Here is a 20,158-nt window from a genome sequence, read left to right as displayed (position 1 = left end):
CCATATCCACTAAATCAAAGAGGGGCTGCCCCTATTAAAGTCTTCATAGACTGTAGTGGAATGAAAGTGTGATTGAAAGGTTCCACCTCTAATCATATAACTAGAGTTACAGCTGCTTGCTACTGTTATTTTTCACACATGGTTTCACATAAAAGGGACAAGGTCAAATAAATACACTCTCTAACCCTCTCATGACAAACCTCTCAACAAAAATGACAGTATAACAGTTTAACAGTTATCATGTTACTGGTGCCCCCAAGACTGAACCACTATTCCCTACCCTTCCAGCCTGCTCTCCATCCTTTGTTGTGGAGTTTGGTGGAGCTGCTGCCACAATCAGCCATGTTGCAGCAGGCCATGATCATATCACCACAGGTCTTTTTTTTTAGATATATTATTGTTGTATGTATAAGTAATACATTTGTGATATAAATATAATGCTCATGATTTATGTGTTCCCCTGTAAGGTCTGATCATCAAGCCACGGCCTGTATGTGTATAACAGAAAATAATCCCTACAGACCCTTCTGGCTATTGACAATTGACAACAAAATTTTGTTTGAAAACTGTGAGGCCGGTAGAAGTTTGTTTGCTAGACCAGCCTCCATATATCCATATATCGGCATGGCACTCTGAGACTTTGTGCTGGTGCAGTGAAAAAAAAAGCACAGAGTTTGGGTGATTTAACTGTTGCTAGAGCAAAATTTCATGTCAAAAATTCATCCAAAAGTCAGACCGCCAATTGATCTGATCTCGCAACCAAAAGTTGCGGTTGTTATTAAAAGTTTTAAGTTACATAAGTTATCTATGTGGTATGGTTGACTAGTTGATTAGTTAAATGTATGGTTGAACATTATGTGTGTCCTTTTCAAATACAACAGTTCAAATAGACTGTCTTTGTTTCCAAAAAACATTTTCTTTCCTACCTTTTTGTACATCTAATACAGAGAGTAAATACCAACAATTCCTCTGTTGTTAAAAGGTGTCCAACCAGCACTTTGAATGCTACCAGCAAAGCCCAGTTCCCTGGCCCTCTCTGCCTTCAGGTTCAGAAAACTCCCTTTTTGTTCTGTTGTTCTTCTCATTAAATTTGTGTGTTCAGCAAAGCGGTTGCTCACACTAGACTCAAACATCTGCCTCCCTATGGAACCGTGACTGAGGTGGACGTGTTTGTCGTTTTCGTGAGTCATCAAGATTTGCTTTTTTCCTCTCTTTGAGTACCCATCTGTGACTCTGTACCAGGGCCCTCAACACACTGAGAGGTTTTAATAGAGAGAACAAGTGGCCAGGGGTGTACGTGTATGTGTGTGTGTGTGTGTGTGTGTGTGTGTGTGTGTGTGTGTGTGTGTGTCGTAAGGGAAATCCCTCAGTATCTCACCATAGACAGGTTTTTTGCAACCATCAGTGCATGAATCATTTATTTACACCCAGCCAAAGTATAGAGTAGCACATACAGTGTATAGGAGTACGCACCACCACGCACACGCATTTCCAGTCATAGTGCAGTGCTATATGTAAGCACATATTGACCAACTTTTAATTATGAATCCAAAAAAACAAATCTATCCCAGTCAATCAAAGAGACCTTGTACACATATTTCATTTTTAATTATAAATTTATTGCAAATATAGAAATAGATCTTTTGTACAGAAATCGCAAAGGGAAAAAATGTCAATATCAGCAACAAATAATTACAGAAAGAAAAAAAGCCAAGAAATTTTCCCATCATCCAAACCTTTGTTTTGTCTTTCCCTTTTGGTCTCTAAACAGTAACAATAAGTGTAGAGCTGAAACCAGAGGGGAGAGTCACATTAGATTTGAATAGAATATGACCATGGGACCTTTAATTTGATACAGTGATGGCCCTTTTAGCTCTTGCCTTTAAAGACAGAACAATCTCTCAATACTGTCAACCTGGCAAGAGCCGTATTTTGACACGTTACATACATAGCCGAATAAGAACTAAAATCACATGATATTGATGTGAGAATTTGCTTTGGCCACTGGCCTTAGGGCTCACACAGATGGTGGTTATACTTTAGCACATCAGTACATTTCATGCAGTACATTACATGGTTGTGTTGTACTGGGCAGGATAACAGAAATACTGTTATTTTTCAAAGGGGCGATTCATACTATTTATATTTATTCTCAGCTGGCATAACCTGCAACTCAGTGAAATGCCTCTCCTCTCAATTCCTTGTGAGTGGGAAAAATAGAATGAAAAGGGAAAATGAATATATCACTAAACTAAATCTCTCGCAAAAGAAATGCAGTGGTTCAACTGCTGAAATACATTGTATATCAAAAATCTGCATTGTACTTTTCCTAGGTGTGGTTTTGGTATCAAATCACATTGTCCAGTGACATACCAAAAAGTTATGGAAAGTTGTATCTAAGCTTCAAGGGATTAGAGCTAAAATCGCAAATTCACTGAAGGAGCAGGTTTTGATATCCCTAATCCTCACTGAATAATAGTTTGATTTAAGTGCAAAGTTCTGCATCATGTCTATTTGATAGTAGATCTTCTACATTATGTGTACATGAACCTTGAATACTTGTGGCTGCAAGGCCAAGACAGTATTAGCTTTTGAATAGATCAATCCTCTGACATTTAATTTCCTCAATGAGTCAGGGATGGCCCTCTTCCCTGCCTCTTCTCTCTGAATTGACAGCCAGTTTTGGAAGCCGCTGAGTTTTTAGTGTCTGGCACTGACAAGGCCAATCATTCTGGCTTTGGGAGTACCACAAGCACTGGCTTGTGTGTTTGGAATAGCAATGGATGCCCAGACTCTGCTATGTGTGAGCACAGAAAACATTAACATTGATCAGAATCATGGGCTTCAGACACTGAAATGCATCTGCTCTCACTGCAATGGGACCTTTTATCAAGTTTCACTGCTCTGCATCTGAGATAAGAGATCAGATTATAGTATAATTTTACCCAATTAATATATAACTCTATAAACTGGCTAATAATATAATACAGCATGTCCATGTTGACAAGCTAAGAAGCAGATTTAGCCTAGAGGTTTATGCATTTTACTTTCTCTTTGTAATTGACACAGGGAGGCCTCTTAATGTTTTGGCGCAGGTGGCGCCACAAAATTGGCTATATATCACAGTTGGAGAGTCTTGTATTATCACTGCAGAATGTAACATGGCTATGACTTATGGTCTGCTGTCATTGCATGGATCCTAATGCTATAACTAATGTATCAGCAGAGCTCCAGTAGGTGTTACTAACACATTATTGGATATGTACCAAATGAAATGTACTCAAGCCTCTGCCTCCTTTTAAGGCTCTACTCCGTCCAGTGGAACCAATTATACTTAATTTGTTTATCTCTGTGGTCATACTTATTCATTTGAATTTCATTTATCTAAAAACAAATGAATATCAGATGTTTTTGAATGCTGTGAATTAGAAATTATGAGGAGCGCAATTTTAGAGGTAACATAGTTTTAACTTCTACAGAGGCGCAACTATCCATTCCTTTCTGTGCACATAAAAAGACTGTATAATGAAGAAGTGTGTAATAGAAGACCGATGATAAAAGGCTGATTTACAGTTGGCTGGATATAAGGTGAATTCATTTAACTAGTTGGATAGAAAACCAGCAGTCTCTGAGAGCAGAAGATGGGGAATGACATTCACTGATTTAGCTAACAGCGAGTGGGCTGAGGCTGAGGGAGAAGCTGCTGATGCTGCATTGATTTGCCTGTGGATTGGGATTGGGTTAAGACCATTAGACATTTCACGGTGTGTGTGATTGTGTCACTTCAGCACACTCGTCTTTGAACACGTATTCTCATGTGTTATGTCTTTAACCAGAAAAACTTGCGTGGCATCTTTTCCATAAAAGAGAAGGCTGAGTTAAGAGAAAATACAACCACAATCTGTGACAGGGCCCCGCCTCAAGCCAAAGAAGATAGCGTTGCATGTCTGCCATGGAGAATAATCTTTGTAATGGAGAGGAATTGAGTGCCGTTTCTCATAACTGATGAATGTAAACACCCACCAGCCTCAGACATTTGTACCCCCTCTGCACACTCTACCAGCCTGTGGCTAGAAGAGAAGCAATGGTAACTGCAGTGTCAGTATACAATACAATCACCCAAATGAAAACTAATATGTAAGAATGTAAATATAAAACGTCACAGAGAATAAAAAAACGGCTAAAACCTAAATGTTCAAATCAAAGGTACTTGACAATACTGTATTTCAGCCCCTACAGCTTTTGATTTCAATGTACGTCCACTCATTGTACACAACAATATATTTTTGTCTCTCAGAAAATACAGGGAATCATGCAAATATAACAACTTTTCTTTTATGTAGTACACTATGTTAAGCTTTCTCTGTTCTTAAACCTTTTATAACATATATCATTGCAAGTACTAAAAGTCAGTCCCTTGGTTCCAAATAACCTCCCCACCCCCACCCCACCCCAAAACAAAATAAACAAACAGCCAACTGAAAATAGAGAAACACACAGACATATCAAGAGATCAGGCTGAGTATAAAACATCCATAGAAGCATTTTTTAACCTTAGCATTTTTTTTTATATAGTGTACAAAATTCACAGATATTTCACAGATTCTTTAAGTCCTTTGTCCATCTTTGGAAACTAAACCTTGCAGAGTTAATGCATATTGTGTCAGTGTAAATAAACATTTTTTTTCCTATTTTTGTGTGTGTGTGTGTGTGTGTACGTAAAAAGATGAAAAACAGGCTCCAATCAGGTGGCAAACCATTGCCCAATTTGGCTTACTTACATGATTTTCAAATGCTCTTCTGCTCGGAAAACTCATTATTTTGAAGTACCAGAGGTTTCTCAACCTTAAATGCCTATCCAGCTCAAAAAAGATAATGAAATTCAAAATCCACCCCTGTGCAGACTACATGTGTATTTTTTAGCTTAGAATAGCTCACAGGCATGGTTTTACCAGCATGGTTTTTCAATTAGAGATGTAAAAACATATTACAGATAAACATTTGTAGTTTGCTACATTCTGATGAAGACTTTTAGTTGTCAGTGAATGCTTTCAGCATAAACATACAAGACAATTAATTTTGAGATTTTTTAAAACTATTTTTTAAGAGTGCTTGGCAGTTGAAAAGGCAGTGTTGGCAGCGCTCAGCCTGCCTGAGCTGCCTCATAAAGTGTGAAGACTGACCAAGAAATCAGTCACGGCGAGACATATTTCATTTGTCTCAACTGACTTCCTTTTTCATTCTTTAGATAAATACAAATTCACATTAAAGCAACATAAAAAATGGCATGCATTTAATTTTCATCACATAAGCCCTTCTCTGGCTATTATCAGGAGACACACAGTATAGTTGCCTATTTGTCAAATTTGGCACATTATCCACACAAGCTAATCTCCCACACCGTAAGCTAATGGACTTAATAGACTATTAGACAAAAGGTATAAAGATTCCAAATGAAAGGATTTGTATCCCACTGTCAGTGCTAATACCTGCCTGTCACCTGCCTTAAAATTAAGTGGAAATGAAGCTGCCCTCCTTAAGGCTTTAAAAGGAGGGCTGATTACAAATGTGAGAAATGCTGAAGTTTCTGAATGTTTTGTAAGAACTGTTCCCACAATATGCCTCTGTTATGTGTGTGAGTTGTGGTTCATTTGAAGCAGTGCGCCAATACATGCATCATAAGGTTTAGTGTAGCCATGCTTCCACATCTTCAATCCCAGACGTCTGCCTGCGTTCAGCCAAAATTTTTCTTTTATTGCTGTTTTCTCTTTGAAGACCTTGCCCATTACCTGCCTGTCAGTCAGACTGTGACTCAGTCTGACTCACTTTATGTTCCATTTCTGCCCACTACTCTTGCTGTGTGTGTGTGTGTGTGTGTGTGAGAGTGTGTGTGTGTGTATGTGTATGTTGGGTAGGGGAAGGGAGTAGTGGGAGAAAACTGTCAACTTGAAAAATGTGTATTTTTTCCAGGTTATGATTAATTTCTTTTAATTACGCAAAATTATTCAATTCTTTACAAATCGCTTTTTGTACATATCATTCTCATGTTGCATCACTCTAGGTCTTGATTTACCGGTCCATTTTGCTTTTTGTTACTATAATGTAGCAATAGGAATAATGTGCATTGTAATACACTGTATGATAGGACCGGTGGCATCAGTGAATATATATTATTATATTATATATAGCTCATAATATCCAGTGGATATACTGTATGTATGTAAATACATTGGCTGCAGTGACACTGTTAAAGAGCATTGTTTTACACGTACAAAGATGTCTTATATCCACAAATCTGTGAACATTTTTCCTATATATTGTAAAAAAAATTGTCCAGTAAACGATCAAGCTCATTTTTGTGTATTAGCCATTGGTATTAGTACTGCATCCTTAGATTACCTTCAAATGATAATGATGGCTCATTAAAGCAATTTCTAACTTTGACTGAGGGTGCTTCAAGGACAGATCACATGGTTAAAAAGTGCAATATGGGTCAGGGAAGGCTGAAACCTTTTTTACTGTGGTCTTTACTAATGGAAGCATTTAACTTCTTTAGTCATTTTGAAACTGATTAGATATAAACCCACATCCAATTTTGGTCTCTGATTCATCATTCAAGAAACTACAGTTTAGTTTAATTGGGCCAGACTTTAAATATAAGAGAGCATCAAAGGATTAATATGTTAGAAACTGAAAGCTCCTATGATTTTCTGGGGTATACAGAGATAGGGGAAGCAACCCGAGCCAGCCTCCCACAAAAGGATTAAACATTAATAGCACATTAGATGGCTTTCTCACGTCTGGCTTTCCTGTTGCTCTGAGACAAACAACAAGGACGGTGCAACAAAAAGGACCATTGATCTCCGGGTGAGCCATCCTCCAGGGGTTCAACAAGGATATGAGCTGAGAAGGAAGAGAAGGGCTTTTTTGTTTGATGCTAGCTTTGTGGGACAAAAAACAGGTATGATGACAGTGCTTATTTTTTTGAGAAAAAGTTGTGGTTTTTAGTATTTCAGCTTGAACTGGCTACTACCCAAGACTGTTCTCTGTTTTAGTGAAAGCTTCAATCCTGTGGAGTGACAATAAACTGATTTTACAATAACCACCACATAAAAGTGTACTGTATTAGTTATCTTTAAGTTCCAAGTCCAATTGACCCAATGGTTTGATCTTAACCACCAATCGTTGCTACGCTTATGGGGAGCAAGTAATAATAAACAGCAAGGGTTTATTTGGGAGTGCAGAAATGACCACTATAAAAAAAGGTTTCTCTGCCTCTTTTTCAATATGGGTTGTTTTTAAAGCTATTTGGAAATTAATTGAAACACTGACTTAAAGACAGTGTAAACTTGTCTTCATTTCCATTTTGCAAAACTCTCTTGTCAGTACTTTGACAGCAGGCTTTCAAGTAATTATTCATTATGAGAAACAGAATAGCCCCTGCACCTACGGCAAGCACTCGTTTGAATGGTGAAAACACCAAATCAGTAGAAAGATTGGTACTTCTCACACCAGCATTAAAAATGTTCTCTGTTGGGCCAGTAATCCAGTATCATCATAGATATTCATTCAAACAAACCTTTGAATGAAATTTGAGCAGAAGAGCACTTGATCTGAATGTACATCTGTCCCCTGAAAATCTATTTCCTGAAAAATACATTAGTGTGTTAAATGTTATTTAAAATACAAAATATATGAAATTAAATGTCATCCATGAAAACAGTAATAATCAGGATTTTCTGTCACATTATACATTATCAGGTAGATGAACATAGATGGCAGCTGAAATGATGAGCAATCCTGATATTACTGAACATTTCTGAATTTGCTGTTATCCTCAATGTCCATTTCTGTAAACATGTTATGGCAGTTGAGGATCTGGGGACTTAAGCACACCAAGTTCCCTCTGTGGAATTTGGTACTCTTGATGGTACCAGCAAAAAAATCCTTTCCTCTGATTTGGTGGAAGTCTGAGTCAATCACAGTAACAAGTTCCTTTGGAAACCTTCTTATCTCAGATAACAGGAGATCAACAGGGAACAATTTCCAAGACTGTATGTTCATCACATGCTGCTTTATCATATAAAGAAGGCGGATGAGGTGATGCATCTCAGACACCGTATGACTGAGATGAAGATCTTGATCTTATGTGGTCCATTCAATTGTAGACACTCATGGCAGAACACTGACTTCAATGTTTATGACCTCTGACCTGGATTGTTACACATCTTAATAAAACAAGAAAAATAAGACAGAGATAGATGTTTTATGATAACAAAGAGGGAGAAAGAAAAACATAGATCAATATTGGGGTACCATTACACACCACCATCTTGCTTTGTATACTCATTCCTGTTCAACCTTATTCAGAGGAGTCAAGTGTATGCTAAAAATCAACTGCTCAAAAAACCATGGAAATCAGTGTCGATATGTGCTGTGCTGACCCAAGCCCTGACTGCAATAAAGGCAATTTCTCACTTTTCTCTTTTAATAAAACAGAACAAGTCATGTTTAGTACTCTGCTCATGCCAAACCCATATCTCATTGGACCTTTGGGAACAGGGGAGGTGGTGAGAGGTTCGGCCAAATAACATCATCCACAGTAAACAAGTGAGGATCAAAAGAGAGATAAAAATGTTCTTGAAATTAAACTTGGGCTTCTCTAACTTCTTTTTCTCTTGAATATAGCCCTGAACAAAAAATGTGGAGCAAGGACCACTGATTAAGTTTTCACATTTTTAGGGTAGGATATCTAGAATGTGTATGTTTGCTGATGATGCAAAATGTCAACAGCTATACAGCACTGTGGGTAAGAAGAATGCCATTTGTCAGAATGTCAGGCTGTGACATTATTTTGGAAAATAATAATCATATAATTTTAGTAGAAGAGGCCAGGTGGACAGATAGTACTATACATAAATGGAAATTAGATTATGGCTGTGTTTGCAAGAGGCACTGCGCTACTGTGGTATATCTGAGCATCACAGTCAATGTGATGTAAGTCTGGGAAAATACAATGAACATGGTTGATATTTGTACATTTGTCCATGCCATTAATAATCTAGTATTGTTTAAACTCAGACATCCAGCCAATGGGAAAGATATTGACAATTAATTTAAGTCAATTTGGGCATATACAATATAATCTGACAAGGCATGCCAACACCCATTTACACTGACCACTGTAGTATACCACACAGCCACACACACAGTCATGAGGCGTAAAGTGCAAGCGAACATGCCTGTCACAAGTTGGCTAATTAAATTATCAATAGACAACAATAGTATTCATTTCCAGAACAGAACAGACACATTGGCAGTAATTGTAAGTGTCCTTTCCCTCTGTGCCTCATTCAGTTTTCATGTTAGAGAAAGGATTTGGAATGTACTGTGGTGCTCACATTGAATGATGCAGATAGAATTCCCCTTAACCTGCTTGTAATCTACTTACATTCACAGTGGCTGCAGAAAATTATTTATATCTTTGCTTGTCTTCCCTTTTTTCTTTTATACCCCATCTTGCTTTCAATTTCTCTTGGTCTGTGTCACATATGGATCACATCTTTCCTTTCTTATTGTACGGGGAAAGTGTGAGCTCACCTGTCTATTCGCTAAATTTCCCCACTGTACAGGTAAGTAGCATCTGATTGCCTTCAAATGGGAGCATTATTTCTCCCCATTACGCTTACAATTCTGATCATTACTTGGGGAAATGCTGTTTAGGACAGTTTGGGTCTTGTGGGACAATATTCTTTACACCACTCATTGAATCATGTAAGATTGTTAGCTGGAAAGAGGTGTCTACATATCACGGTGCCATTAGAGCAGGCTAAGTTTCCACTTTTAAATCTCTCTCTCATGATTTATTTATGCTGCAACTAAATGTTATTTTTTTATTAATTTCTTTCCAATGTATCCTTTCTTTCTCTGTAACAGATGCTATTCAAATACAAATACCTCAGCTGCATCAATGATCTCATGAAAGAGAGATACGGTCTACATTTGACAACTCTGTTTGCTAATTGGCATGTTGTCACCCCGTCATGGTCTCCCTTCACTTAGAAGTCTAAACATATCGAAGTGCACACTGCAAATTGATACAGCACCAAATAAAAAATTGGTCTTGGATCACACAAGCTTAAAATTAAGGACATCAACAATTACCTTCGGTGATTACCATAGATCGAAACATGGCACTAATAAAGACAGTCCATATGATCACAAAACGTGATCACTCAAAGAGTACTAAATTACACAGTTGGCATTTGCTCACTGTGCTATAACCAACAAACAAAAAATAAGAATGATCCAGAAATGGTGCTACAATGAAGTTTAAAACAAAACACCATAATGACTCTCATATCCCAGGCACAGTTTCATAGTCCTTGCTCTAATATTTTATACACCTAACATGCCAAAAATAACCCAAAGGCAAAATTTTGTCCTATGTGTTTCTTCCCATTTTTCTCTGGCCCACAGGCCTATCAGGAAAAGCGGTATCCAAACTCTTTCCCCTATGATTATGTCTGGTCCACCAGTCACAGTTTCTGCTGTGCTGACACACCCTTCCAATAATCAAGGATGTCATGCAGGTCCTCGCCTTTAGCAAACTGCACCTTTTTTCGAAGGGCATTTCCGGCCGTCACATAACAAGCCTCATCCCGCTGGCCTTTTCGATAGGGACGAAAGCGCTCCCAGATCCGCAGTGAGCTCTCTGAGGAGTACTCTGGGCTGGAGGAGTAACCAGAATAACTGGAATGGTGGCGGGCAGGCGAAAGCTGGGAATAAGATGCTGCATCCCTGCGGGAGCGCGTCAGGGGCTTTAGGAAGGAAACTCTCTGGGCTGGGGAGCCCTGGTGGGAGCCTTCATAGTAAAGAGCTGGGACGGAGTGGCGGTGCTCCGAGCAGTGGTAGTCCTGCTGCACCTCCAGCTGCTGCTGTTGTTGTTGTTGTATTTGTTGCTGTTGATGATAATGGTGTGGCTTCTGGCTGTCCTGATGTTGGACACCAACACCACCACTGTCGCAACCACCACCACCCCCTCCACCGCAGCTCCCACTCCCCACTAAAGGCAGCCTCTCAAGGGGCTCCCCACAGCCCACAGGACTTGCCCGGTCAGGGTACTGCTGCTGTTGTTGATTACAGGCATCTGGGCTCCTCGGCTCAGGAACATCCAGGCTATACACCCTAGCTCCTCCACGTTCCCTGTCCCGACCCATGGAGCCACAAGAGGTGGTGCTGCACTGTTTTTTGACGGCATTTACAATAACCACAGCAGCATCTGCACTCATTTGTCGCTGAATGGGACGTACAGCAGTGGCTGGTGGAGGGGGCCTGTAGGGGGGACTGACCACAAAGCCACCACCACTGATCCCTGGGCGCTCAGAAAGAGGGGCATTTAAAGCAGGGAGTGGAGGTGGAGGGGGTATTTTGTTGGGAGCATGGCATGTCTCTGTCAACCCTTGTGAGAGTGGGATTAGGCCACGAGTAAGGGAAGACGTGCTGGTGGGGGGAGGGGAGGTGGGATTGGAGGAGGCTGTAGGGTTTGTAGATGCCCCTGAAGCAGCAACAGCTGCTGCATCCAATTTCAGTGCATCAATGCAGTTGTTAATGATCTGGTTAACCTTGTCCACCTCCATGGCAATGGTGGAAATCTCTGATGCAGAGCCGTGTCCATCATCATCTGAGTCATCCCCAACATCAGTTCCATCATCATCCCTCAAGTCTGCCCCCCTCATCCCTCCATGCCCACCATCTCCCACCCTCTCCATTCCTGTCCCTCCAGTTCTGACATCCATATAATTTCCTTTACTTGTGGCCAAAGCCTCTGAAAAGGCAGTGGCCATCTTTTCTACTTGTGGGATAGAGGAAAGTCTGGAGGAAGTAGTGTTGGCTGAGTGGAGCATTCCCGAGCTGGATGATGCGGACATGGGAAGTTTGCCTCCATGGTGATGCTGATACTGGTGATGTTCTCTGGACTGCTCTTGTAGCTTGTGGACTGCCGATGGATCATTAGCCACTGCTGCTGCCACCTCTGGTCCATAGCGCATTTCCAGAATAGTTTTCTTGACACATATGGACTTTTTCTTCTCATCATGCATCCGTTTCTTACGTAGACAATAGTAGACAAAGCCTAAAACAATGAGCATGCCAAAAAGGCAGCCCACAATAGTCATTATATAGTGAGTTGTGGTGGAAGGTGTAGGGGGCATGTCATCTAGATTTTGAGCCCGAGTGGAAAACTGGACACAGGTGTGGTTGTAACGTTGAGAGTTGCGGATGGATGCAACACAGAAGGTGTAATTGGTGTGTGGTTTGAGCTTATTGAGGGTAATCATCTCCTTCTTGTTCTTCAAATTCATGACGTCAGACACGTATGTGTGGTTATATTGTGTTAGAATATACATTTTGCTGTAGGGCCTTGGAATCTGCACAAGGAGAGAGGCTGATGACAAAGCGACATGGTGGAGCTTGATGCTGGGAATGAAGCTGTGTTCAGTAGATGAGGAAGAGGTGGTAGGCTGGTGGTATGGCCCCACACCACCAAACATCTCTGGTCCGAGCCCAGATGGACCATCCAGATCTGGTGGGAGAGAGGTCATTCCTGGAATCATCACTCCATTTCGGCAGTGATGATACAAAATGTTTTTTGCATTCCGACCAGCGTGGCCAGCAGCAGTAAGTAAGGGGAAGCCAAACATTTCACGGGGCGTCTCACACTGGAGGCGGTCATAGGTGTGTGTGACATTGTTGAAGGACTCCAACCAGGTTAGGAAGCTATAAAGGTCACAGCCGCAATGGAATGGATTTGCTGCCAGTTCACACACCATCAGCCGATTGAGAATTGTGAATGTGGATGGGTCAATGCGAGCAAGTTTGTTGGATGACAGGTCAATGCTGTTGAGACTGGGGCACTCCCAGAATGCATTGCTAGCAATAACCTCAATGAGGTTATGCTGCAGGAAGAGGCATTGCAGGCGGCCGAGCCCTCTCATCATACCCTCAGTTAAGTTTGTCAACTTGTTGTAGCCCAGCTGAAGAACCTGAGAAAAACAAAAGGGCGTTTTTATTTCTTTTCACAATATGGGCCCAGTTTTTGTCATAATTTTTACAGTTGATAATCCCCAAATCGAAAACCATGCTGTAATCATTCAGTTCTAAAGGGCAAGCAATGCAAGTATGCCAAACTTTTTTCCAACTTTCTGGTAAAACTTGTCATTGTTCAGTTGTGCACTGTGCATGAACACACGAGCGCCTTTCATTGAACATGTTCATGTTTTTGGTAAACATGAACTGAGTGTATCCGTGAGTGTCATTAACTCTTGCAAGAGATAAAGGCTCTTTTTTGGGGACTGTGAAGTTACTACTTGACAATTGTTAACTAAGAAGTGAACTAGTCCATTTTAATCAGTGTAAACGGAACTTTGAGATACCTCTTTTTTAGTGTGAACTTACATAATACTGACTCTTTCTATGCAAAGTATAATTACAACAGATTGTCCTCTCACTTTCAGTTACATCTTTTTATACTGTAAGTGGTCCAGGCAATATGGTAAAAGCAGCGTTTTTTTGACGTGTGTTTGTCACACTGTGTTACTCGCCCAGTGGATTCTGTTTAAACAATGCCACAGATTTAATTCATCAAGTTGTTGAGTAAAAATGATCATGCTCAATACAAGCTGATCTATACCTAGAGCTTTTAGAGTACTTATTTTTACCTTCCAACTAAAATTTCACAACAATAAAGTGCCCTATTCAATTTCAATATAAAATTAAAAGATCCCTCTGATACAGTTCAATGTTAAAAAAATGCTTGCATCAAATAAAGGTCTAATGCATTGTGAACAATATTCTTGTGCTAAACTCAAAGTTTGTATCATTCATTTCTCCATCACCTGTAGGTTGGCTTGTCCAGCAAAGGCTCCATCCTCAATATAGCTGATTTCATTCTTGGTGAGGTTGAGGTCAGTCAGGTTGGTGAAGCGGTACATAGACCCGAAGAGCACAGCTTTCAGCTTGTTCTCATTCAATCTCAAGTCATGCACCGTGTTGTTAATGTGCTGGGGGATAGTCTCGTACGGCGGCTGGTTCTGACTGCAGATAGCCAGCCACACATAGCCTTTGTCTCCCTCAATGAGCCAGCAGTCCCCACTGACCATATTGGGAAAGTGGGAGAAGAATAGGAAGGAGGGAAAAATAAGCACAAGGAGAGTGGAGACGGTAGAAGCACCCTGCATGATGCCAATTAAAAGAAATGAGGCAGAGGGGAAGCTGGGATTATTAAGTAGAGAAAAGTAGAGGTTGTGTTTGCAGGAGAAAGGAAAGGGAAGCTTGCTGCTGGGTTGCTGGGAAGGATTTCCAAAGAGGAGAAGGGTGCAGGTTGGGTGCTGAAAAAGGGGTGAAGGCTTCACACTGCCAGTCACAGCTTTATGGTCATCATGGTGATTAGCAGGGGACCCATGTTATGTCATATCTTGTTGGGCTGCAATGTGGGGTGACACAGCTTGTCTTCATAGTCTCTTCTTAGACGGCAAATGTGAATGACCCAAATGGATGGACCCTTGGAATGAGAGAGAATCTGTAGAGAAGAAAATAACAAAATAGAAGAAATATAAGAACAAAGCAAATGCAATATAGTGTGATAGATTTGATACATGATGGAGAAGACAAATTATTAATTAGTAATGAGTACTTAATTGTTTCAGAATGATTCTATTCACTGAACCTGCAAGCATCCCAAAATCTCAATTTTCTTAGGGGCTTGTTCCACACTTTTTTTTATCTTCAGCTGGTGTTCTTTCTTATCACATTAGAATATGCATGCAGAATTGCCTCAACAGGTGCCCTTTAAGCTTACTGCATCTGCACTTAGTCACCATAGTCCCCCCCCCCCCCGAGTTCCCCACCTTGTAAGGCTATGAGGTCATCCAGCTTTGGCTGATACCTATGCGCAGCAACCAATCTCTCCTCACCACTCTGAGAGCAGGATTCCTTTTTTTAAACACAAAGTGCAGCATTAATCACCCAAATGCTGACAGCACATTGTCTCCACAGACATTCGTTGTTATGACACTATCCTGCCAAAACCTAAGCTCTCTATCCCATCTGCATGTCATTTGAATAGCAGTCAAGCGTTTACATAAGGAGACGATTAGCTGCCTGTTGCATCATAACAGACATTGTCCTCTTGCCGGCTCAGCAACTGGGGAAAACATACTTGTAATTAGACACACATTACACAAACGTGCACACTAAAATGGACACATGCCCTCAGAACAAGCATGTGCATGTGTAGACATATACACTCAAACAAATGCATGTCCTTATTTAAGAGTATGCATGTGCTCACAGGCACTTGAACATACATACAAGCCAAGATAGATTAGGCACAACGCGCTAATGGTATGCTGTAGGGATGGGGCCGATCCGATCCAGTATCTGTATCGTGACCGATACCACATAATTCCCGTATCGGAATTTCCCGATCCAACCTGCGCAGATTTCCGATATCCATGAGCCATGTCTGCGCTTTAACGTTGTCTGCTGAAATGACTCCACAGGTGATTCCTGCCGGCTAGTCTGCTAGCTGGCTACAAACTGTGGAATGGATTTCCTGAACGGAGGCGCGGCTCAATGACACACAGAGTTATGAGACACGCCCCCGCTCAGGAAATCCATTCCGCAGTTTGCAGCCAGCTAGCAGGATAGCATTGAGCAGCATTGTGGCTAGCCAACATGTCCGCTGTGTGGAAATACTTTACACTGGAAACACCGCAGAGCAAGACAGCAAAATGCAATGTTTGCAAAGCCGTAATTCAGAGACGCGGAAGCTCCCTCGCGTCGTACAACATTACGAACGCAATCAAACATTTAAAAAAAGCACCACACGAAACAGCACAAATATTTTTTAGGCGAGCTGTCAGGAATCACTTGTAGAGTCATTCCAAAAACTCCAGGTAGACAACGGGAAAGCTAAAGGGATTACCAAGAGTGTGTGTGTGTGTGTGTGTGTGTGTGTGTGCGCGTAAGATGTTTACAGTTATTGCACTTTTCTTATATTTCAGATAATTGACATTTTAAAACCTTGAATTGTTGATGCTACAAGAGCCAGTGTACTTGATTTGTGCTGTTCAGATGCACACTGTTTTATTGATAGTGTGTGTGTGTGTGTGTGTGTGTGTGTGTAAGATGTTTACACTTATTGCACTTTTCTTATATTTCAAGACTCAAATATTTGACATTTTGGGAATTTAACAAATATTGACATGACAATCAATTTGAAACCCTTACAGTTGCATATTTGTTTTCAGGATGGGATTTTTCCTGTTAACAGGATTTCCTGTTTTTCTGACTTCCTTTTCTGACCTTATACTTACCTCAAGTTGCCTTTTGGGACATACATGCATACATACGTACATATCATACTTGCCTGTTGAGAGGAGTTTATTTAAGCCTCATATAAAATCAACAATAATGATAATAATAATATTAAAGCAAATAAAGCTCTGGTATCGGAATAGTATCGGTATCGGCCGATATCCAAATTCAGGTATCGGATCGGAAGTGAAAAAATGTGGATCGGTGCATCCCTAGTATGCTGTTTGTGATATTATACAAATTGAGCATAGCGTTAGTTCAGGCAGGGCGCGAAGTCAGGCTTAGCTTTCAGTTACAGCTATATCATACGATCACAGCTAGTCATAAACATACATCAGCTGATTCCTCTAAGCTTCCCATTGGATACCATACAGTCAGCTGACAGCTCACCTGATTTCCTCAAGCATCCAATTGGCAAACATCTACATGGCGCCTTATTTAAGCTGCTTTAGCCTGCCTGCCTATCTCTGCTGCTTCCTCTCCAAGCCTTTTGCACCCACCTCCACCCCAGCTCCTCCTTTTAATGTTTCTAATTAATCAATGTCATTTTCTGATTGCCATTGATGCTTGCTCTGTTCTGTACCCGGGGGGTCTCTGCTGCCGCTCTCCTTGTCTTAAACTTTTCCATGTATGCACATGGAAGGGCAGGGAGGTGTGCTCTCCCTGTCTTAAGGTTTTCCACGTAGGCACGCGGAAGGACAAGGAGGTCCCAGAACAGAGCCATACCGCCAAATGTAAAATTCAGCTTGGAATATAAGATATTTTGACAAAAGTGGTCCTGACTGAATAAAGATTGTCTATCTGCGTGTAGTACTCTCTCATCTTATGCCTTTCCCAAATCTCCTCAGTTACATTCTCTTGACTTCCATCATTATTCCATAAAAACACCAATGAAAATTTATCTTTCTCTGTGCTCCAAATTCAGACTTCTTTCTAATTCCGACAGAGACTTGAACTCATTCCAGTCTATTCCGGTCCACGCTCCCTGGAGGTGCTAGCAGAGAATCAGGTCCGTCCTCTTTTTTTAATCTACTTATTACTACATAAAATTGTAATACCTAAAGCATGTGTGAAACGGTACATTATCATGTATATCTAATGACCATAGGCACCTGCTAGGTTTCATCTTATTAGGCAGACTGGAAAAATAGATACAACATGAGGTCTCATTGCTTGTGTTGGACAGATCGATATAACAGATGGATATAGACACAAAGCTGCATCAAAATGGGTATAATCTGTCACAAGTAGACAGCTAGAAAACAGATGTGTATGCACCAGCAAATCACCATGGATCCTTTAAGTTTCAATTGTCAGTGATTTATTTGATTTTATTTGAACACAAATGTCCCTGATTTCACTTAAAAGAAAGTTTGTAGCTGAGGTATCAAATTGTTTTTCTCTTTTTAGCTGTAAAAGCATTTGTGGAAGAAATAAAATTAAAGTCCATTCAGAGGCGCTCCTGTTTGAAATGGAATCAGTCAAAACTGGACACTCCTGCAGTGATGTGGATTTAAATCAATATAAAATCTATACTACAAACCAGTCAAATAGAATGTATCCATCAATCAAGTTTTTCCCATAAGAAATGTCATAAATGATTTGCAAATATCACAAAATAAAATTTACCAGGTCAGTTGTGACTAACATGCTTTGAAATCAAGTACTGCATGTACACATTATCCATTTTATTTTGATTTGGTCCACTGTTCCTGTACTAATCTCTATACATGCATGTATTGGGACACTCCCTTGAAATTGATTGTCATACTCTCACCCTTCATCCCCTCCACATGAGATGTGATCTCATTTGGTGCTCCACATAGTGAAACCCAGAGGGTTCACTTGAGGGATGCAGGAGGCACAGTAAGTCTGTATGTGTGCATGTTTAGGGATATGATTACATAATTAGGAATATGGGACATGCAGAACACCTTTCTCAAAGGGAAAGAGCATGACTCATAACACTGATCTATTTGTAACTATGAAAATGTAGGACACAAGATCAGACTTTTTCCTTCACTGCTGCAGACTGCTGCTGTGTGTTGTAAGGTTAAATTCCATAAAAATAATAAGATCTAGTTGTCTGTTAGGACATGCACTGCTGCTTTTTATCTGCTTGATGGCATAATGATGAGCTGTGACCACATTATAGAGCTTCTTTTCATGGTAGGCATTTTTGATTTTGATTTTTTAGCTCCTATGTGACTCAGATGTGATCTTTTCGTGACAATGTGAACAGCCGTCCGCGGTCTTTTCAGTTCTAATTCAGACCACTTTCTTATGTGGCCCAAATCAGATTTGCGATGTGACCTCAGTATGAATAGTCATATCAGAATTCATGTGATCACTCTAGACTGACATCAATAATACAGGTCATCGGACTGAGCACTAAGGCTTGCAGTGTCAACGTAGCCCAAGAGTAATCTAAGAGCAGGTCACAGCAGCAGATATTGTTCAAATCTAGGAAAGTAAACAGGTGGTACAATAGCAGCATGTGTTTGACTGTCCTACTTCCACCTTTTTCAAGAAATACATCTAGTAACACAAATATTCCTTTTCAAAACCCTCATCTTGTAATTTATTCACTGCCATGCTCCACAAAGAGGATACAACTGGATTTACTAATTGAACATCATTCATTGGCACACTTTTACCGCTGACTGTAAGTAAGGTTTTTAAACTAGCAGTACCAGACCCACACCAAGCAAATTCAAGTCCTAACTGCACTGGGACTTAAATGTATAATTACAATACGTCTGTACACATCATTTGGATAATTAAAAGAGTGAGTAAAGAGAGCATTCTCCATTTTGAAGGCTTGTTCTGCTAAGTGTATCATATGTAGCAAGAGCAGCAGCCAACAAACCTTTGCACTTTAGTCTATTAGAATATCAAAGCCAAACCTCAATGAGTGTTATACATACAGTGGATTTAGCATACTCAATTTCCCAAACATATTTAAAAGCCATACCATCTTTGGAACTAAGTTTTTGAAGCAAAACACATTGTGAAGATTTCCGATGCCTGTGTCTCATAAATCCTTGTTTGTTTGTAACCCACACAAATCCACATCCACACTCATCAGACCCATCCCTTCATGTGATACAGATCTGGGTTACTCAATGCACATGCTCATATTGATCCTCACTGTTGCCCGGAAACACACTTATGATTGACAGTGCCAAATAAGCCTAATGCTAACAGAATAGTCTGTTGTTGGCATTCGCATCAAATCAGCGTGTCTCTTCTGCTTCATTAGCCACATTGATGAAACTCCTCCCTGTATTCTAATAGCATCTAGAGAACACTGACCATGACAGGTGTTGGAATTAAAGAGGGTACATTTCTCTTCTATTACCAAAATGACTACTGAATCGGGGCCACTGTCAGTCCAAATGTGAATGTATTTCCTGGGACCCCCTTGTGATGCTGGCTGCGTATGATGCTGTCATTTTGAATTGTATCACCTGCAAATCATACGTACCCATTGAACTGACATGCCAAATCAGACAGTCAGTATTATTCCCATGAAAGTGCAGGACAAATTTGCACTGTGCCTCACAATCTGTGTGTAATTAGCATCTGATTTACTCAGGCAGCAGCTCATTACAAAATCAGACAAGAACCTTCTGCCTTCTAGGTGCGTTCTGGAGAGCCCTCTGAGACCTCTCAAAAAGAGGGGTGACGCTGAAGTATAAACACTCCTTAATGAAGTAATGACATTCTAAAACATTTACAGTATTACTGATTAAAAAATATTAAATAATATTAAAAAAAA

General features: G+C 40.3%; 1 protein-coding gene across 2 annotated transcripts in view; it reads right to left on the bottom strand.

Moving 5' to 3' along the window:
* Positions 1-1,597: 1,597 nt before the first annotated feature.
* The window catches only part of LOC127356594 (protein phosphatase 1 regulatory subunit 29), a 74,964-nt gene continuing 56,403 nt past the window's right edge, over positions 1,598-20,158 (bottom strand). Inside the window, exons 3-5 of one of the 2 annotated variants that reach the window (XM_051388464.1) lie at positions 14,907-14,991; positions 13,896-14,578; positions 1,598-13,043 (exon numbers count right to left, since the gene is read on the bottom strand). In XM_051388464.1, the coding sequence (XP_051244424.1) occupies positions 10,539-13,043; positions 13,896-14,237 (2,847 nt within the window). In that variant the 5' untranslated portion in view covers positions 14,238-14,578; positions 14,907-14,991 and the 3' untranslated portion in view covers positions 1,598-10,538. The remainder of the gene's footprint in view (positions 13,044-13,895; positions 14,579-14,906; positions 14,992-20,158) is intronic. The other variant, XM_051388463.1, reaches the window with a different exon arrangement.

Source organism: Dicentrarchus labrax, unplaced genomic scaffold (genome assembly GCF_905237075.1).
Source record: "Dicentrarchus labrax unplaced genomic scaffold, dlabrax2021, whole genome shotgun sequence".
Taxonomy (NCBI): domain Eukaryota; kingdom Metazoa; phylum Chordata; class Actinopteri; family Moronidae; genus Dicentrarchus; species Dicentrarchus labrax.
The sequence above is the reverse complement of the archived record's forward strand: the minus strand, read 5'-3'. Positions and strand labels throughout refer to the sequence as shown.